General features: G+C 42.4%; 1 protein-coding gene across 1 annotated transcript in view; it reads right to left on the minus strand.

Moving 5' to 3' along the window:
- Positions 1-14,360, minus strand: part of LOC129855511 (collagen alpha-1(XXIV) chain-like) — a 245,152-nt gene that overhangs the window by 54,528 nt on the left and 176,264 nt on the right. Inside the window, exons 29-34 of the mRNA XM_055923240.1 lie at positions 7,624-7,677; positions 7,387-7,431; positions 5,340-5,384; positions 2,283-2,336; positions 1,367-1,420; positions 1,190-1,243 (exon numbers count right to left, since the gene is read on the minus strand). Of these exons, the coding sequence (XP_055779215.1) occupies positions 1,190-1,243; positions 1,367-1,420; positions 2,283-2,336; positions 5,340-5,384; positions 7,387-7,431; positions 7,624-7,677 (306 nt within the window). The remainder of the gene's footprint in view (positions 1-1,189; positions 1,244-1,366; positions 1,421-2,282; positions 2,337-5,339; positions 5,385-7,386; positions 7,432-7,623; positions 7,678-14,360) is intronic.

Below are 14,360 nucleotides of genomic sequence, written 5' to 3' on the forward strand. Positions count from 1 at the left end.
ACACAGCCTTCCTCTGCTCAACACTTGAACTCGAGAAAACAAAATCGCTTGAGGGTGTCACGCCTGCTCCCGCTCTGCCCCCAGCAGGCTCCCCAGCATTACGCACTCCCGCCACCATCATTACGCACACCCGTCTTCCCCCGCATCAGCAATTATTGGACTCAATCACCTCTGTCATTACCTCCCTTATATCTGTTTCCCCTTCAGCATTGATTGTCATATGTCCTTGTATACCCGTGTGCTGACGCTGTTCCTGTCTTGTTCCATGTCTGTTCCAATTAAATATTTGACTCCCCGTACCTGCTTCTCTACTCCAGTGTCGGTCCTTACAGAGGGTGGTGGTGCAGCTCGCAAACGATACGGTGCTAAATAATCTCCCTGACCTGGCGGCAGTCAAGCAATTGCATTCCGCCAAGAGTCATTCACAATCTAGTCCGGTTGTGGTTGCAACTAGACCTCGTTTTAAAGGTATCAATAAATGATTCTATTTGTATGCCTAGCAATCACGAATGTACATTGTTTGAAGCAGACTTTTATAAGCCTCAGTTACAAATGACCGCTCCAATAAGCCCCCTATGGTGAACAAGATGGCAGTATTGTGATTGTTTCGAGTTTTTAGTTCATCGTTCGCTGGTAGGGGGTCCTGCGTACTCTGGGCATTACTGACTCAAATTAACGAAAGATATGTTCTTTTGACTGAACGAGTTGAAAAGATCAGATTCAGTAAAAAGAGCCGAACTTCCGGTCACTACGCGGTTGCTGAAATTGCTAGACGGTCCCCTTTAATATGCCGTCTCCTAGGCTGGGCTCCGTCGCTCAGAGGGAGAGTAAATTGATTATTTGTCTGGTTAAGCCAAAAAAATGTGACACATCACTCCTTAATCAAATATGGTATGTGAAACCTGACACTTCAGTCAGATCCGCTGACAGAGTGGTAGCGGAAGGCAGACAGATGGGGCTTTCTGGCACTATAAGGCACTTGACCCTGCGATATTCACAGAACGCTTTGTACACCAAAATGTCAATCAGAAAAGGTCAAGAATTGCTCAAACTCCCCTAAATAAGAGACGTAACATCTAAGAAGCTGTAGTCTGAGCTGTAGTAAGACTGATGGGCCTTGGATGTGTCTGGCTGTCATTTTGTTTTGTGAGGTTTAAAACCACAATCAGTAGTTCTCCAGAACACTGACCTTTATCCCAGGTTCTCCAACTGGACCCGGTTCTCCCTCTCCGCCAGGAGCGCCCTGTGTGGAAAAGAGAAGAGGAGTAAGACAAAAAGTGTGTGTGTGTGAGAAAGAGTCAGCGAGTGTGTCAAGATGTATAGTGAAATTCACAGCGAACCAGTCTTCAAATTAAACAACAGTTACCTCAGGTCCTTGCTCTCCATCAGGTCCTGCGTCCCCCGTGGGTCCTTTGGGCCCCTAGAGGAGAGAGTCAGCCAATCAGTGGTCTCAGGGGTTACTGTGATGTCATGTGATGTGGCGGATCATGGCTTGATTGAGTGCAAGGCAAAAACTGAACATAACGTAAACCACGGATTTGTGGGTTATTGAAATAACTTACTCAAATAAACTGAACATCACATTAACCATGGATATGAGGGTTATTGAAATAACTTAGTAAAATATTTTACTGTTTGACATTCTTGATGTTCTTGAGGGGTTCTCCACTGTTTTCCATGAAATATGAGAATTTGGGGACTTATTCTTGAGAGGGCTAATATGAGGGTAAAGTGTGTGTATGTGTGTGTCGTTGTGCGTGCACGCATGTGTTTCCTTCCCTTTGTGTGTGTGTGTGTGTGTCTAATGTGTGTGTGTGAGCGCGTGCATAGTCAGTATCAAAGGCTGGAAAAATGAGTCACACACACATCCCATCAGCCACATGAAAATCACCCCGCTCCTCCCTGATTGTGTTTTACAGAGCCCTGGAACAACTGATTAACGGGGGGGTTGAGTAATACCAGAGCTGATTAAATGTTTAGACTGGGTGAAAAAACAAAACATTTTGAGCGACGGCCTGACATGTTTTACCCTGACAGGATATGCCTCAGGAGAAAGAGAGGCTTAATGGTTTTACTAATGAATGTCCACTTTACAGTGATAGTCAGACATTCTTTTTCGCACAGAACAATCACAGCCACAGTGTGTCACAGATTTTTCCCTCATCAGGTTGTAAGGGAGGTCAGGTTTATTCCTTCTAGTGTGCAAGCAGCCAATGTGTTTAGGGGTCTAGGCAGGGTCACTGTAAAGCACTGTGACAACTGTTTGATTGATTGATACTCACTGGTTCACCATATGCTCCCCTCTCTCCAGTGCTGCCAGGGATCCCAGCTTTCCCCTGAGAGAGACAGGTCAGAGGTCACCAACATATAGTTCCACTACAGGAGGAACCAGATACAGAGCCTACCAGAGGGACTATCGATGGATCTGATCAGACTAGAGAAGCAAACATACATCCCGTGTAGCTCAGTTGGTAGAGCATGGCGCTTGCAACGCCAGGGTTGTGGGTTCGATTCCCACGGGGGGCCAGTACAAAAAAAGTATGAATGTATGTACTTGTAAGTCGCTCTGGATAAGAGGGTCTGCTAAATGACTTAAAAATGTAAATGTAAATGACTTAAATGTAAATACAAACCAGTAAATCATGCAGATAAAAAAGGGGGGGGAATTATAATATTCCAGGAATGGAGAAGTCCCCGTTGAGAAGTTGGGAAGGGACGAGCCAATAAACTTGACTCTTGAACCTGATCCATAGCATCCTGAACACAAACACTGGGGAACAGTTTCTGTTACAACTGGGGAAAGAAGCTATTGACTGTGGCTTTCAGTGGTGTGCCAATGGTATAAAGTCTTTCAAAGGTATTACACCTGTCTTGAAATATTATGTCGCTGGAATCATCTATGGTCAGTTTGATACTCTACACACATCGCTTGGCCATTGTGGTTACAAAGTTACACAATGTTAGGGACAAAATATACAGAGCTCAGCCATCTCAGCGTCGGTGTCATATTCCTTTGTCCCTGAAATAAATTCTACATCATTCAGAATAACAGTTACAAATTCCACTTACACTTAGTATAGAAGTGCAAAGTCAGGATGTTAAAGTTGGGGCTATGACATAACTAGCTCTGCAGTACTGTAACTCTTTCACATGAGGTGCCAGTAAGGGACCTCTATGTGTTCTACTATTTACGTGTAAAGCATTACACTTAAAATCCCCAAATAACATAATAACCAAATTAAATATGTCTGTACAACAGCACAAAACAAAGAGATTAAAAAAAAGAAAATAAATGGGAATGGTCATTTTCAGAACTCTTACAAAGGCCCTGAGAGAGAGAGAGTGCTGAAAACATTGTAAATCACAAGAGTCAACATAAGACGGGAATATATTTAATTAAAACTGTAAATCAAAGCTTTGTTTGCACAAATGTTCCTAAAATGTGTCAGAGAGGATGGAAAAGAACATCCAGCCTGTTGACCTAAGCATGGTGGAGGTTAAGGAAGCCATTCGTCAATGTCACTATCATAAAGTGCATGCAGTCATCTAATTCATAAATGTTTTATTCAACCGCAGCTTAGTTTTAGTGAAGATTGATAGAGAGATATATACTGTATGACAGAGCAGAAGACTTCAGTACAGTACCACACTTGCAGTCTCACTGTCCCTCAAATATGTATTTTGCAACACTGAACACAAGATGGCACTGTGGCTCTAGAGGTCACTGGGGAGAATATAGAGCTCCTCTACCCTGCCTGTCAGATCTATGTTTACTTTAGTCGTTTCCTGACGGCAGTAGACATACTGTTAGATACTGGTGAAAACATACTGTTGGATGGAAAATCTTTCCATGTAGTTTTAAAGACTTTAATATTGAGGATTAGAGTTGTAAGAGCATCAAACTCTGCTCAACGGAACCCGCGCCCCAATCTAAAACCCCACTCTTCCGTACATCAATGTACATTCGCGATGGTTCATGGGGATAGGGACTTCGTGGGCTCACCGTGACATAACAGTGGGGATTTACAGTTGCATTATTGTGTGTTTTACTGCTCAGGAAAAATGACCTGTTTTAACACCCACGGTAACTACACACATTCCCCCTGACACACAAACTGATCTGTGTTCATAGACCTCGCTTTATACAAATGATGGCATTTAGACACTGAGCAGGACAGGTCGCTGCAGGTGCGTGTGCGCGCGCAGCGGCACGTCAGTTAAAAACAATTACAAACATCGCTTGTCAAGTCGTACACCGAGGCGTGACTTAAGAGAGCCGGAAAAGAGGTCATTTATCAAACTAAATGAACCGGCTAAGCATCTGTGAATGGATCCAAGATTCATTGAGCATGCAGCAGGTTCTATTCGGCATTATTACTTGATGCATTCTTTATTTAACCAGGCAAGTCAGTTAAGAACAAAATTCTTCTTTACAATGACGGCCTACAACGGCCAAACCCGGACGACGCTGGGCCAATTGTGTGCCGCCCTATGGGACTCCCAATCACGGCCGGTTTGTGGTACAGCTTGGATTCCAACCAGGGTGTCTGTAGTGACGCCTCAAGCACTGAGATGCAGTGCCTTAGACTGCTGCGCCACTCGGGAGCACAACATTGAGAATCATCACCTCTGGCCACACAGAGATAAAGAAAGACACAGAGAGAAATGTGTGTGTACTGGGCTGACAGCAGCCAACACCAACATTTATGTGCAGCTCACTGTTAATACGAAGTACTTTGGTATGCGTGTTTCTTTAATTAATTTCCCTTCAGTAGGGAACTGCTATATAGTTCAGCGATTATATTGCAACTCTGCAATCCATCATTAACTAAGTACAAACCCAGATCTTTCCCCTCGTTGCAAAGACCGTTTCTACATTAAAACATCTCAGTCTCCGTTTACCGCTGCCAGGGACACATGAGAGTAGAAGCACACCCCAGCCAGACAGACCTCAAGGGCTAGGCACTATGGAACAGTCTGTTAACATGTGCCCGCACGCACACACACGAAAGCGCCCACATGCACACGCAGAAACACGCGCACACCCTTCAATTTATCCCTCTGACTCTCGGTTGTTTAAATCAATCAAATGGGTCTTTTATACACACTTTGTTGTTTCAGTGCACCCTTTTAACGAGGGCTTATATTACAGGTAGGAAGCTGTAGTGGGAATGATTTATAGGGCCAGGACTTTTATTATGTCTCATGTAGCTGTGGTGTTGTTGTACACAGTGGTAGGTATCTTTGCCTTATAGCAATCTTTACCTTATAGAACCTTTCAATCAAACCCGTCAAAGGAAACGGAGATACTATAGGTGAATGTAATGCAAGGTACTCACAGGTTTCCCTGGTAGACCTCTCTCCCCTGGACCGCCAGCTTTCCCCTGCAAGAGGAAAAGGTATGGAATAGATGGGTCAGCGACAATAATTGCATGATGAGTGTACCAGTACCATCCCTAGTGGACTAAATGCACCTGTTTGTATTATGTAAGTCTTATGAATGTCTTCCATTGTCCAGGATATCCACAACTTAGTGGATGTACTATAGATCACCTATTAACATTACTGCTCCTAACTGAACTGTCCTCTGTTAAAGGAAAATGCCACCGAAGATATTAAAGCTAGATTAGAAGAGATGCTTTATTGTCCAACTTTCAACAGAAATGTATCCTTTTGCGGTCATAATACTGTGACGTAGGACATCAGTGAGTCAAATATGTTGCAAGTGCACTGGTCCGTTGTGTTAGGAACCATTACGCTCATCTAGATTCATCCAAGTACCTCCCCTGACTCTCCATCCGACCTTTGGGTCTGCCGTTTTAGCCAATGGCTCTACCCAATATACAGGATGTGTTTCAATGAAATCCCACAACCTAATTGGAGACAATGACACTAGAAAATATAAAGCCAGGGGGGTAGGTGTTTTATGTTTTTCACCCCCCCACAAAAAAAATAGAATCAGTGATTACATTCAAAATACAGAGCAGGGTTATTTTTCCTCCTGCATGCCGCAGGTCTTCAGCTCAGGTTTTGTCACTGTGAGCGGGAAGAGGTTGTTTATTTGACTACAACGTGACATAGCCTTCGGAAGAATGGCACCATCCGCAAATAAAAACTTTAAAGTCTAACGATCTCCCACACAGATCTTAACGGCACTTTAAACCTCAGCTCATAGCATCCCAAAAGTAACCTTTTAATTCAAATGTAGGAATAACATATGTTTAATATATCGGGGGAGGTTTTTTTTTCAATGGCTCCTACACAAATGAGCCATTGATCATATTTTTGCGGTATTCCTACCATGAGAAATGTGTAATTTAACGGAGGGTCTAGCACACTGTTCCTATTTGTCTGCCTCATTACTCCAGTGTGCATTGCATGGTTAATTATCTTGGGAAATATTTGTAATGTTGTACCTATTGTTAACGAAATTCGTGCTAATGTTTTTGACCTAGAGCCCAATAGACTCCCATTTACTCCTTGAAGGAGAGAGCTGCGTGTCCCAGAATTGCCCAGAATGCACCGCGTAGCCCATTGACGTACAGTAGCATGGGCAACGTTTCCCCATCTCCTCAAAAGTATATCTGCCGTTGCGAATGTCAGACTCCACTCTGTGAGGCACATCAATCTGCAGGTTGAACATAGTGAGATTGTAGACTTCTAAATGTATAGTGTTTAGTTGATTTTACAGCTAACTAGCTACGTTACATGCTGATATTGTCTTTGGTATTATTGTGTGTAGTAATGTTTGCTAACCAGCCGGCCAATAGAGAGACCATTGCATTGTGGATTTTGTGGTCGTCTTGAGCTGCAACAGATTTCCACAACAATTTTCCATGTTGCTACCATCCTTTGGATACCACTTTTTCCACAACAATTTTCCATGTTGCTACCAACCTTATTGTAACGCCAAAATGAAACAAAAACTATTGTTCTTTAGTGTTATTTAACACTGTAAATTAAAGAAATTAGTGGTTTTGGGTGAATTTTTCCTTTAACAATGGGGTCTGTTCTGTAGAATGATTTCAGGAGCAGGGGTGACAGGAAGTAACCGTGCCTCATTCCGGTCTGTCATTAGTCAGGTGAACCAGAAAGGACTTGCTGTTGAGATTCAATTATTTTTAGTGGTCTTCTGGAGCCTTTTCCATGTGCACTCTAGGCAGTATGAGGACAGAGACATGTGCAGAAACATGCTCAGTGACACACAGGAACAAACTCACACACACACAAACACACACGTTGTGTACACATTGCTGATGTTAAATAAAAATCAGACACGTTCTTGAGGCCTGTGCTAGGTCTGGGGACAAGAAAGTGTGGCAGAAAGTAAACACTTCACTCCTTCAAGTCAGACAGGTGACCCCCAAAATAATTCAGAGTACTCACAATGAACCCAGGTTCCCCTTTCTTTCCTCCTTCACCCTGCTCTCCCTGCAAATGAGAGAGGGAGAGACATCGAGAGGGAGAGAGAGCGATAGAAAGAAAGAGACATCTCAGTGAGGCAGCAATAAGATACTTTTCATCGAGTCAAAGTGCACAGAACAAGGTTTTCAGGTAGGTTAAATGAGGACGTACATTATATTATTCTTCGGAGGGTGAGAATATGTTTAAAAGAGTGTTTACCTTGGTGCCCTCAGGCCCTGGTTCCCCAAGTGGACCCTCTGCACCCCTCGGCCCCTATGACACGGAAAAACAGCTGCTTAGTCGTGTGTGTGTGTGTGTGTGTGTGTGTGTGTGTATGTGTGCGCCCGGGTCTCTATGATACAGAAACAGCTTAGTCCTCTCTGTAACCAACTCTGTTTACAAACCACTCAACCATCACATCACACAACGGCACTCGTAAATACAGGCAACACACACACCCACACACACTCACGTCTACTTAGTAGTGTACAATATGGGGTATGGGTTTAACCAAATCATCGAGAATGTCTCAATAAAATAATGGGGTGGAGGCAAGAGCAGAGAAAGTATCAAATACATAAGGGCATTGTTGTGGAGAGCAGCATATGGGAGCAGTGTAGTAAACACATGGAATTCCATAGAGACACACAAACAGACGGATCACTTAATATCCACAACCTGGGAGTAATTACTTGCCCCCCCCCCTCCCAAGCACCAATCCCGCTCTGCAGCCCCAGATAGAGGATGGAGATAACCATCTTCAAATAAGACCCCTCCAGGCTGCTTTGATGCTGTGCTCTTCCTGTCCTGTCTGATTGGACTGTTGTGTCTGTTCCTCTTTATGTCACTCCCTGAGGTTCTAACATTCCACTCCTGCCTCACAGCTAGGGATTTCCAGCAACCCCATCTCCCTCTCTCTCTCTCTCTCCCCCACTCTGTCCTTAATACTTACACATAAAAAGCCAAGTTCAGTCTTAAGAAGTGTGTGTGTGTGCTTTACTGGACTGTGCTGCTCTGTCTGCTTATAGTGGACTCTGCTAAGCTACACACGACATTTACCTCGGTTCGGGCCAAAGATACAGCGGGAAAATAAGTCAAACAGAGTCGAAATATGTGTTTTCTTACTCATAAAACTATTCAACACAGCTATGTGAATGAGTGGATATACCGTATGGGTCTCCATCGAACACAGCCAGATGTCCACCTGGCTGTCAAGGCCAAGCAAAATGATAGCAGAGCCGCCGCTAGTCAGGCCAATCAAAAGAGAGAAATGCAAGGATAAATTGAATTAGCTGAATTGGAAATTGAAACTTTTTTTTTTTTTACGTGATCCTAAAGCTGTAGGTTACAGTTGGGTAAATGGCTCATTCAGGTTAGTTAACAAGCACTATTGCAAAAGCCTCGTCCAGTCAGTTATATGGCTTAGCACAGAAGCCTCTGCTCAAGTTCACACACACTTATCATTAATACTAAGTCTTACTCAAATTCAATCCCTGCTTGAATTGGTCAATTGAGTGAGCCAAGTGAGATATCAAAGCCAGAGATAGCCGAGAGATATTACACATTGTGAGGTCAATGAGGACAACTGAAAGACACAAAGGCCCTACACCCAAACAAGGGCACTGCGTTCATCCACCTCTGGCCTGCTCGCCTCCCTACCTCTGAGGAAGTACAGTTCCCGCTCAGCCCAGTCAAAACTGTTCGCTGCTCTGGCACCCCAATGGTGGAACAAACTCCCTCACGACGCCAGGTCAGCGGAGTCAATCACCACCTTCCGGAGACACCTGAAACCCCACCTCTTTAAGGAATACCTAGGATAGGATAAAGTAATCCTTCTAACCCCCCCCCCCCTTAAAAGAGTTAGATGCACTATTGTAAAGTGGTTGTTCCACTGGATATCATAAGGTGAATGCACCAATTTGTAAGTCGCTCTGGATAAGAGCGTCTGCTAAATGACTTAAATGTAAATGTAATGTAAATGTACAAAGACAGTAGGTCAAGAGGTAAAAGATTATGCGTCATACTGACCTATTGGCCCCTAGCTATTGTCTGTCTGCAGGTAATAGTTTATAGTACTACTGTAGTTCATAGTCCATATATCCAGTTGACTGCAAAAATAAAGGAAACACTTACAGGGCTGGCCTTGGCATAAGCGACATAAGTGGCCCCCCTGACCAGTTTTTTAGGAACTCAGTTGTGGTCTCAACTGACCTTTGAGAGTTAGAATAGTAGAATACACTAGGTGCAGTTTCTAAATGTTCAGTCAGTCACTGACAGTCAGTCAATTAGCCCATGTCTGATGCAATTCTTTGTATTGGTAAATTAATCTAGCCAGCTATCTAAATTTAGCAATAATGGGCAAATTACAGAGCGGGCACAAAGGGCACGTGCCCTGACCATATTAGTGAGGCATAAGTCATTGCAAAATGTGTAGAATTGCATTAAATAAGTTACACAATTTTAAGATTTTCCCTCCGCCCCATGGCAAAATGTGTGAATAGCAGCAAGACGACCATAAGCCCGACCAAAGGGCTTATGGCCCTCAAAAGGCTATTCTCAAATGGGGAGCTGGAGGGATACAGTATTTTATACTTCAGCCACACAGGTGTGGTTCCGGAGATAATTAAGCAATTAACATCCCGTCATGCTTAGGGTCAAGTATAAAATTCCCAGTTGCCCATGATTGTGGTTACCATGGCTAGAAGAAGAGATCTCAGTGACTTTGAAAGAGGGGTCTCAAGGGAGCTAAAGGGTTGTGTGTGTGTGTGTGTGTGTGCGTGTGTGTGTGTGTGAGTGAGTGTCTCAGTCATCAGATCTCAACCCAATTTAACACTTATGGGAGATTCTGGAGCTGCGCCTGAGACAGCGTTTTCCAACACCATCAACAAAACACCAAATGATGGAATTTCTCGTGGAAAAATGGTGCCGTAACCCTCCAATAGAGTTCCAGACACTTGTCGAATCTATGCCAAGGCCCATTGAAGCTGTTCTTGTCGAATCTATGCCAAGGCCCATTGAAGCTGTTCTTGTCGAATCTATGCCAAGGCCCATTGAAGCTGTTCTTGTCGAATCTATGCCAAGGCGCATAAAGACACTTTATGTTGGTGGCTTCCTTTATTTTGGAAGTTACATGTAGTTACTACTGGGCCATATCTACTATTTGACTGCAGGTAATATCTTGCATAGTTATGTAAGATCATCAAACGGAGCAATAAAAAATAAATTCCTGAGACCAAGCGTGCCATCTTCCCAGACTTAATTGCTCTCAGGGATAATAAATCAGAGAGAAAGAGATAAGAGGGGTGAAAGTAAAATATTCCTGTTGGCGTTTCCTTTATTTCGGCAGTTACCTGTAGTCTAGGAACATACAGAGTTCCGCTGTACGTTTCCAGCCTACTGGGTCACATACTATTCCTAGAATGGATTTTCTCTTTGTCCTACCGTCCACGGTGACATTATGCATTGTAAACGTAACATAAGGAATACGACTCTTCCCGATCTAGGCCAAATTCAAGTGTGTCACATTGTATCACCCAGACTTTGTGTCTTTATAGCTCGGAGGGTGAACCAGAAGAGAAGGCCATACATAGGGTTAAGATAACAACTGTGAGATTGGCCCCGTGGCGGCGTAGACTGGCAACGGCCCGAGCTGTTTCGCTTTGCTGCTGTACAGTACTTTAGCCTGTAGTACACGAGCGATAAACAATGGAGTATACAGCCATGTATGTTTCTATCAGAACAGATGCTCCCAAAATACCAGAGGGCAATCAAATTCATTGCCAACCCTACACTTTCCTCATTTACTGTAACGATACACTCTGGTGTTCTGGTTCTACAAGTTCTGTGGTGTTCTAGATGTAGCGTGTGTTGTGACTCAGCGGAAAGATCAGATATGTCTATTAGCCATGTCTGTCTATGAAGAGTGATTGAGGAGAACTATAGTATGGCTTAACAAAACAAGAAATGCTACCAACCGCATGGCGACGCAAGTGTGGTTTATAGTAAACACTGAGCATAGTCAATGGGATGTGTGTGTGTGTGTCATGTGTTTTGAGTGTGTGTCAGCAGAGAAACATTTGTGGGAATCATAGCCTATGTAGGAATGTTTGTATTAAGCTAACATGCTCACATTAGCACAATGTGGGCAAAATGATGGCTAAAATATTTGCCCCATGTAAGCTCTTTTGTTCATCCGCTCCACGTTGGCCCCCAAGGCATTTTCCCAGTGTGGCCAGCTCATATCTGGTGCAGTCCTCACTTTGCCTGAAATAAGCCCTTAATTTCCCAGCAAACATGCCCACATTGGCACGATGTGGGCCACATGCAGGCTAAAATATTTGCCCCATTTAGGATTCCCACATTGAGCAGATGAGCCGTATTTAATAGGAATTGATTTATCTTTAACGTATTTATTACAATTTAATTTGATGCATATATGGCATATTTTTTAAGCCTTGAAGGTATTTAGGGAATGCGCTAAACTGTTTCAGATAGACAACCAAGTTGTTAGATACACCACATATATATTTATTACAGAAACCATTAACCTTTTCCACTCGTGGGATTTGGACTATATGGATAGGGCTAAATTGAAATGTTTCTTACAGAACGTATATAAAAAGCAAATGCGTAACTATGGTAGCAATCGAAAAGGAACAGTTTGGAGATTATGTGAAAATGATTAGCCCAAAGACGAGGACAGTTCACCTCACACACGACTGAATCCAAACATTGCGCTTTTGATTTTATGTGCATTTTACATTTACTGTACTTTTCGATGCATTTGTTGATAACGAAATCTGGATACAGACTATTTGTCCCACCTCGGATCTTGCCACTAGCCTATAACTGGTGTCTCCACGTGGCCACACACCTTTCCAACGTGTGCACTGTTCCTAAGCAATTTCAAAGCATTTTTATGACTGAAAGAAGAGTCTTCAACGTGCTTTTTTTTTTAGCTATCTGTGCTATTGCAACACAAGCCTGCATCCCCGCTGTTGTTTACGCAATCCCCGGCCCATTATAAATCGTAATCTCGGTCAGGTAGGTATCATTTTAAAGTTTGTTATATTGCCAACATGACTAGAGCTATAAAATACGATAATTTAGTGTTACGCTTTCACAATGGGAACAATTTGATTTGATAATGCAATTCAGGGAAACAGGTAATACTTTTGGTGCGCATAGAAAGCGGTCATGTGTGCATTCAGGTGAGTGTGCCATGGCGAATTCTCTTCTTAATAGACAAACATAGGCTAATTCTGTTCAGAACAAACCAAGGTATGACGCCATGTCATATTGTAACTGACATAGTGATCATAAACGTTGACACTGTATATGACATGAGTTTTATGATATGGAAATGTGAAGTGCACATTTGGACTCATGGGTGTTTGGCTTGTTTGTATGACGGTATTTATTATAATCCGCTACATTTTATCTTTCAAAATACATTGTGTCCTCTTAATTTACAGCATTTCCATCAGTCTGACAACAAAACATTTGCTAAACTTTCCCAATTAGCGAGAGGGATTGAGCCAGAGCTCTGACGTCATGTAAAGCATGTTATTGTAAAGCCACAACGTTCCAATTTAGGTGTTTATCAGTGCCCATATCTGCCCTTTTTGACTCGTATACGGGTTTGAGTGCAAAGGGCTACCGTTCTCATATGTCATATGCACTTATTTAAATATTTTTAAAGACTTAATAATTGGGAGTGTACAAAATCATAACAAATTTTAACATCACACAACAGAAAACTTCAACTGGAACGACACTCAGTAGGTTGCACAAAAGAACTGGCGGCAGGCAGTGTTGCGGTTAAGAGTGTTTTGCCAGTAACCGAAAGCCTGCTTGTTTGAATCCCTAAACTGACCAGGTGAAAAATCTGTCGATGTGCCCTTGAGCAAAGCAATTAACCCTAATTGCTCCTGTAAGTCTATCTGGAAAAGAGTCTCTGCTAAATAACTAAAATGCAAACCATGACCCCAAATAATCTAATCTGCCTCAAACTGGGTGGTGTAGGTTGGGCTGTTGTAAACTAGCCTGTGTTGGGCTTGGTATAGGCTGTCAGGGGTTCTCTAACTTTCTGGCACCGGGAACCCTTTTGTAATAGCAAATTCATCAGGGACCCCCTCATAATTGGAGTGACATTAAAACAGCAAACGTTTTAAAGGCCCACTTGGTATCGAATAGAACATTTAGCAGTTTTCAAGCTAACGCTGAGGAATGGGCATGGAGAACTGTAACCACTCTTAAATTCATAGACAGCTGTGGATGCAAGGACTGATATAAAAATTATAGTTTCAACAATGTTTTGAGGCTATACACTGTTTACATTTACATTGTTTACATTGAGCAAAACAAGCTTATATTTTGGGCTCTGATGGAGTACAACAGTTAAACTAAGCTTCTGAGGCATTTATAAATGATGTTCTTCAAGAATCATTAGGTTTAAAAAAATGGAAGCAGCAACTAATGATTCTAGCTTTAAGAACATACATTGTAGATTAATAATATTACATTGTATTGTATTTTATTTTATTACACCCTCTTAACTTATTCCATGGATCGCTTGGCCTAAATTAGTTTAATCTGTTGTTTTGAGAAATATTCATTTAAAAATGAAACGTAAAAATATCCACTACTGTTCAAAGGTTTGGGGTCACTTAGAAATGTCCTTGTTTTTGAAGGAAAAGCAACAATTTTTTTTTTGTAAATGACTATTGTAGCTGAAAACGGCAGATTTTTTCATGGAATATCTAGGCGTACAGAGGCCCCTTATCAGCAACCATCACATCTTGTGTTTCAACGGCATGTTGTGTAAACTAATCCAAGTTTATCATTTTAAAAGGCTAATTGATCATTAGAAAACCCTTCTGCAATTATGTTAGCACAGCTGAAAACTGTTGTTCTGATTAAAGAAGCAATAAAACTGGCCTTCTTTAGACTAGTTG

This window comes from Salvelinus fontinalis, chromosome 5 (genome assembly GCF_029448725.1).
Source record: "Salvelinus fontinalis isolate EN_2023a chromosome 5, ASM2944872v1, whole genome shotgun sequence".
NCBI classification, from domain to species: Eukaryota; Metazoa; Chordata; class Actinopteri; order Salmoniformes; family Salmonidae; genus Salvelinus; species Salvelinus fontinalis.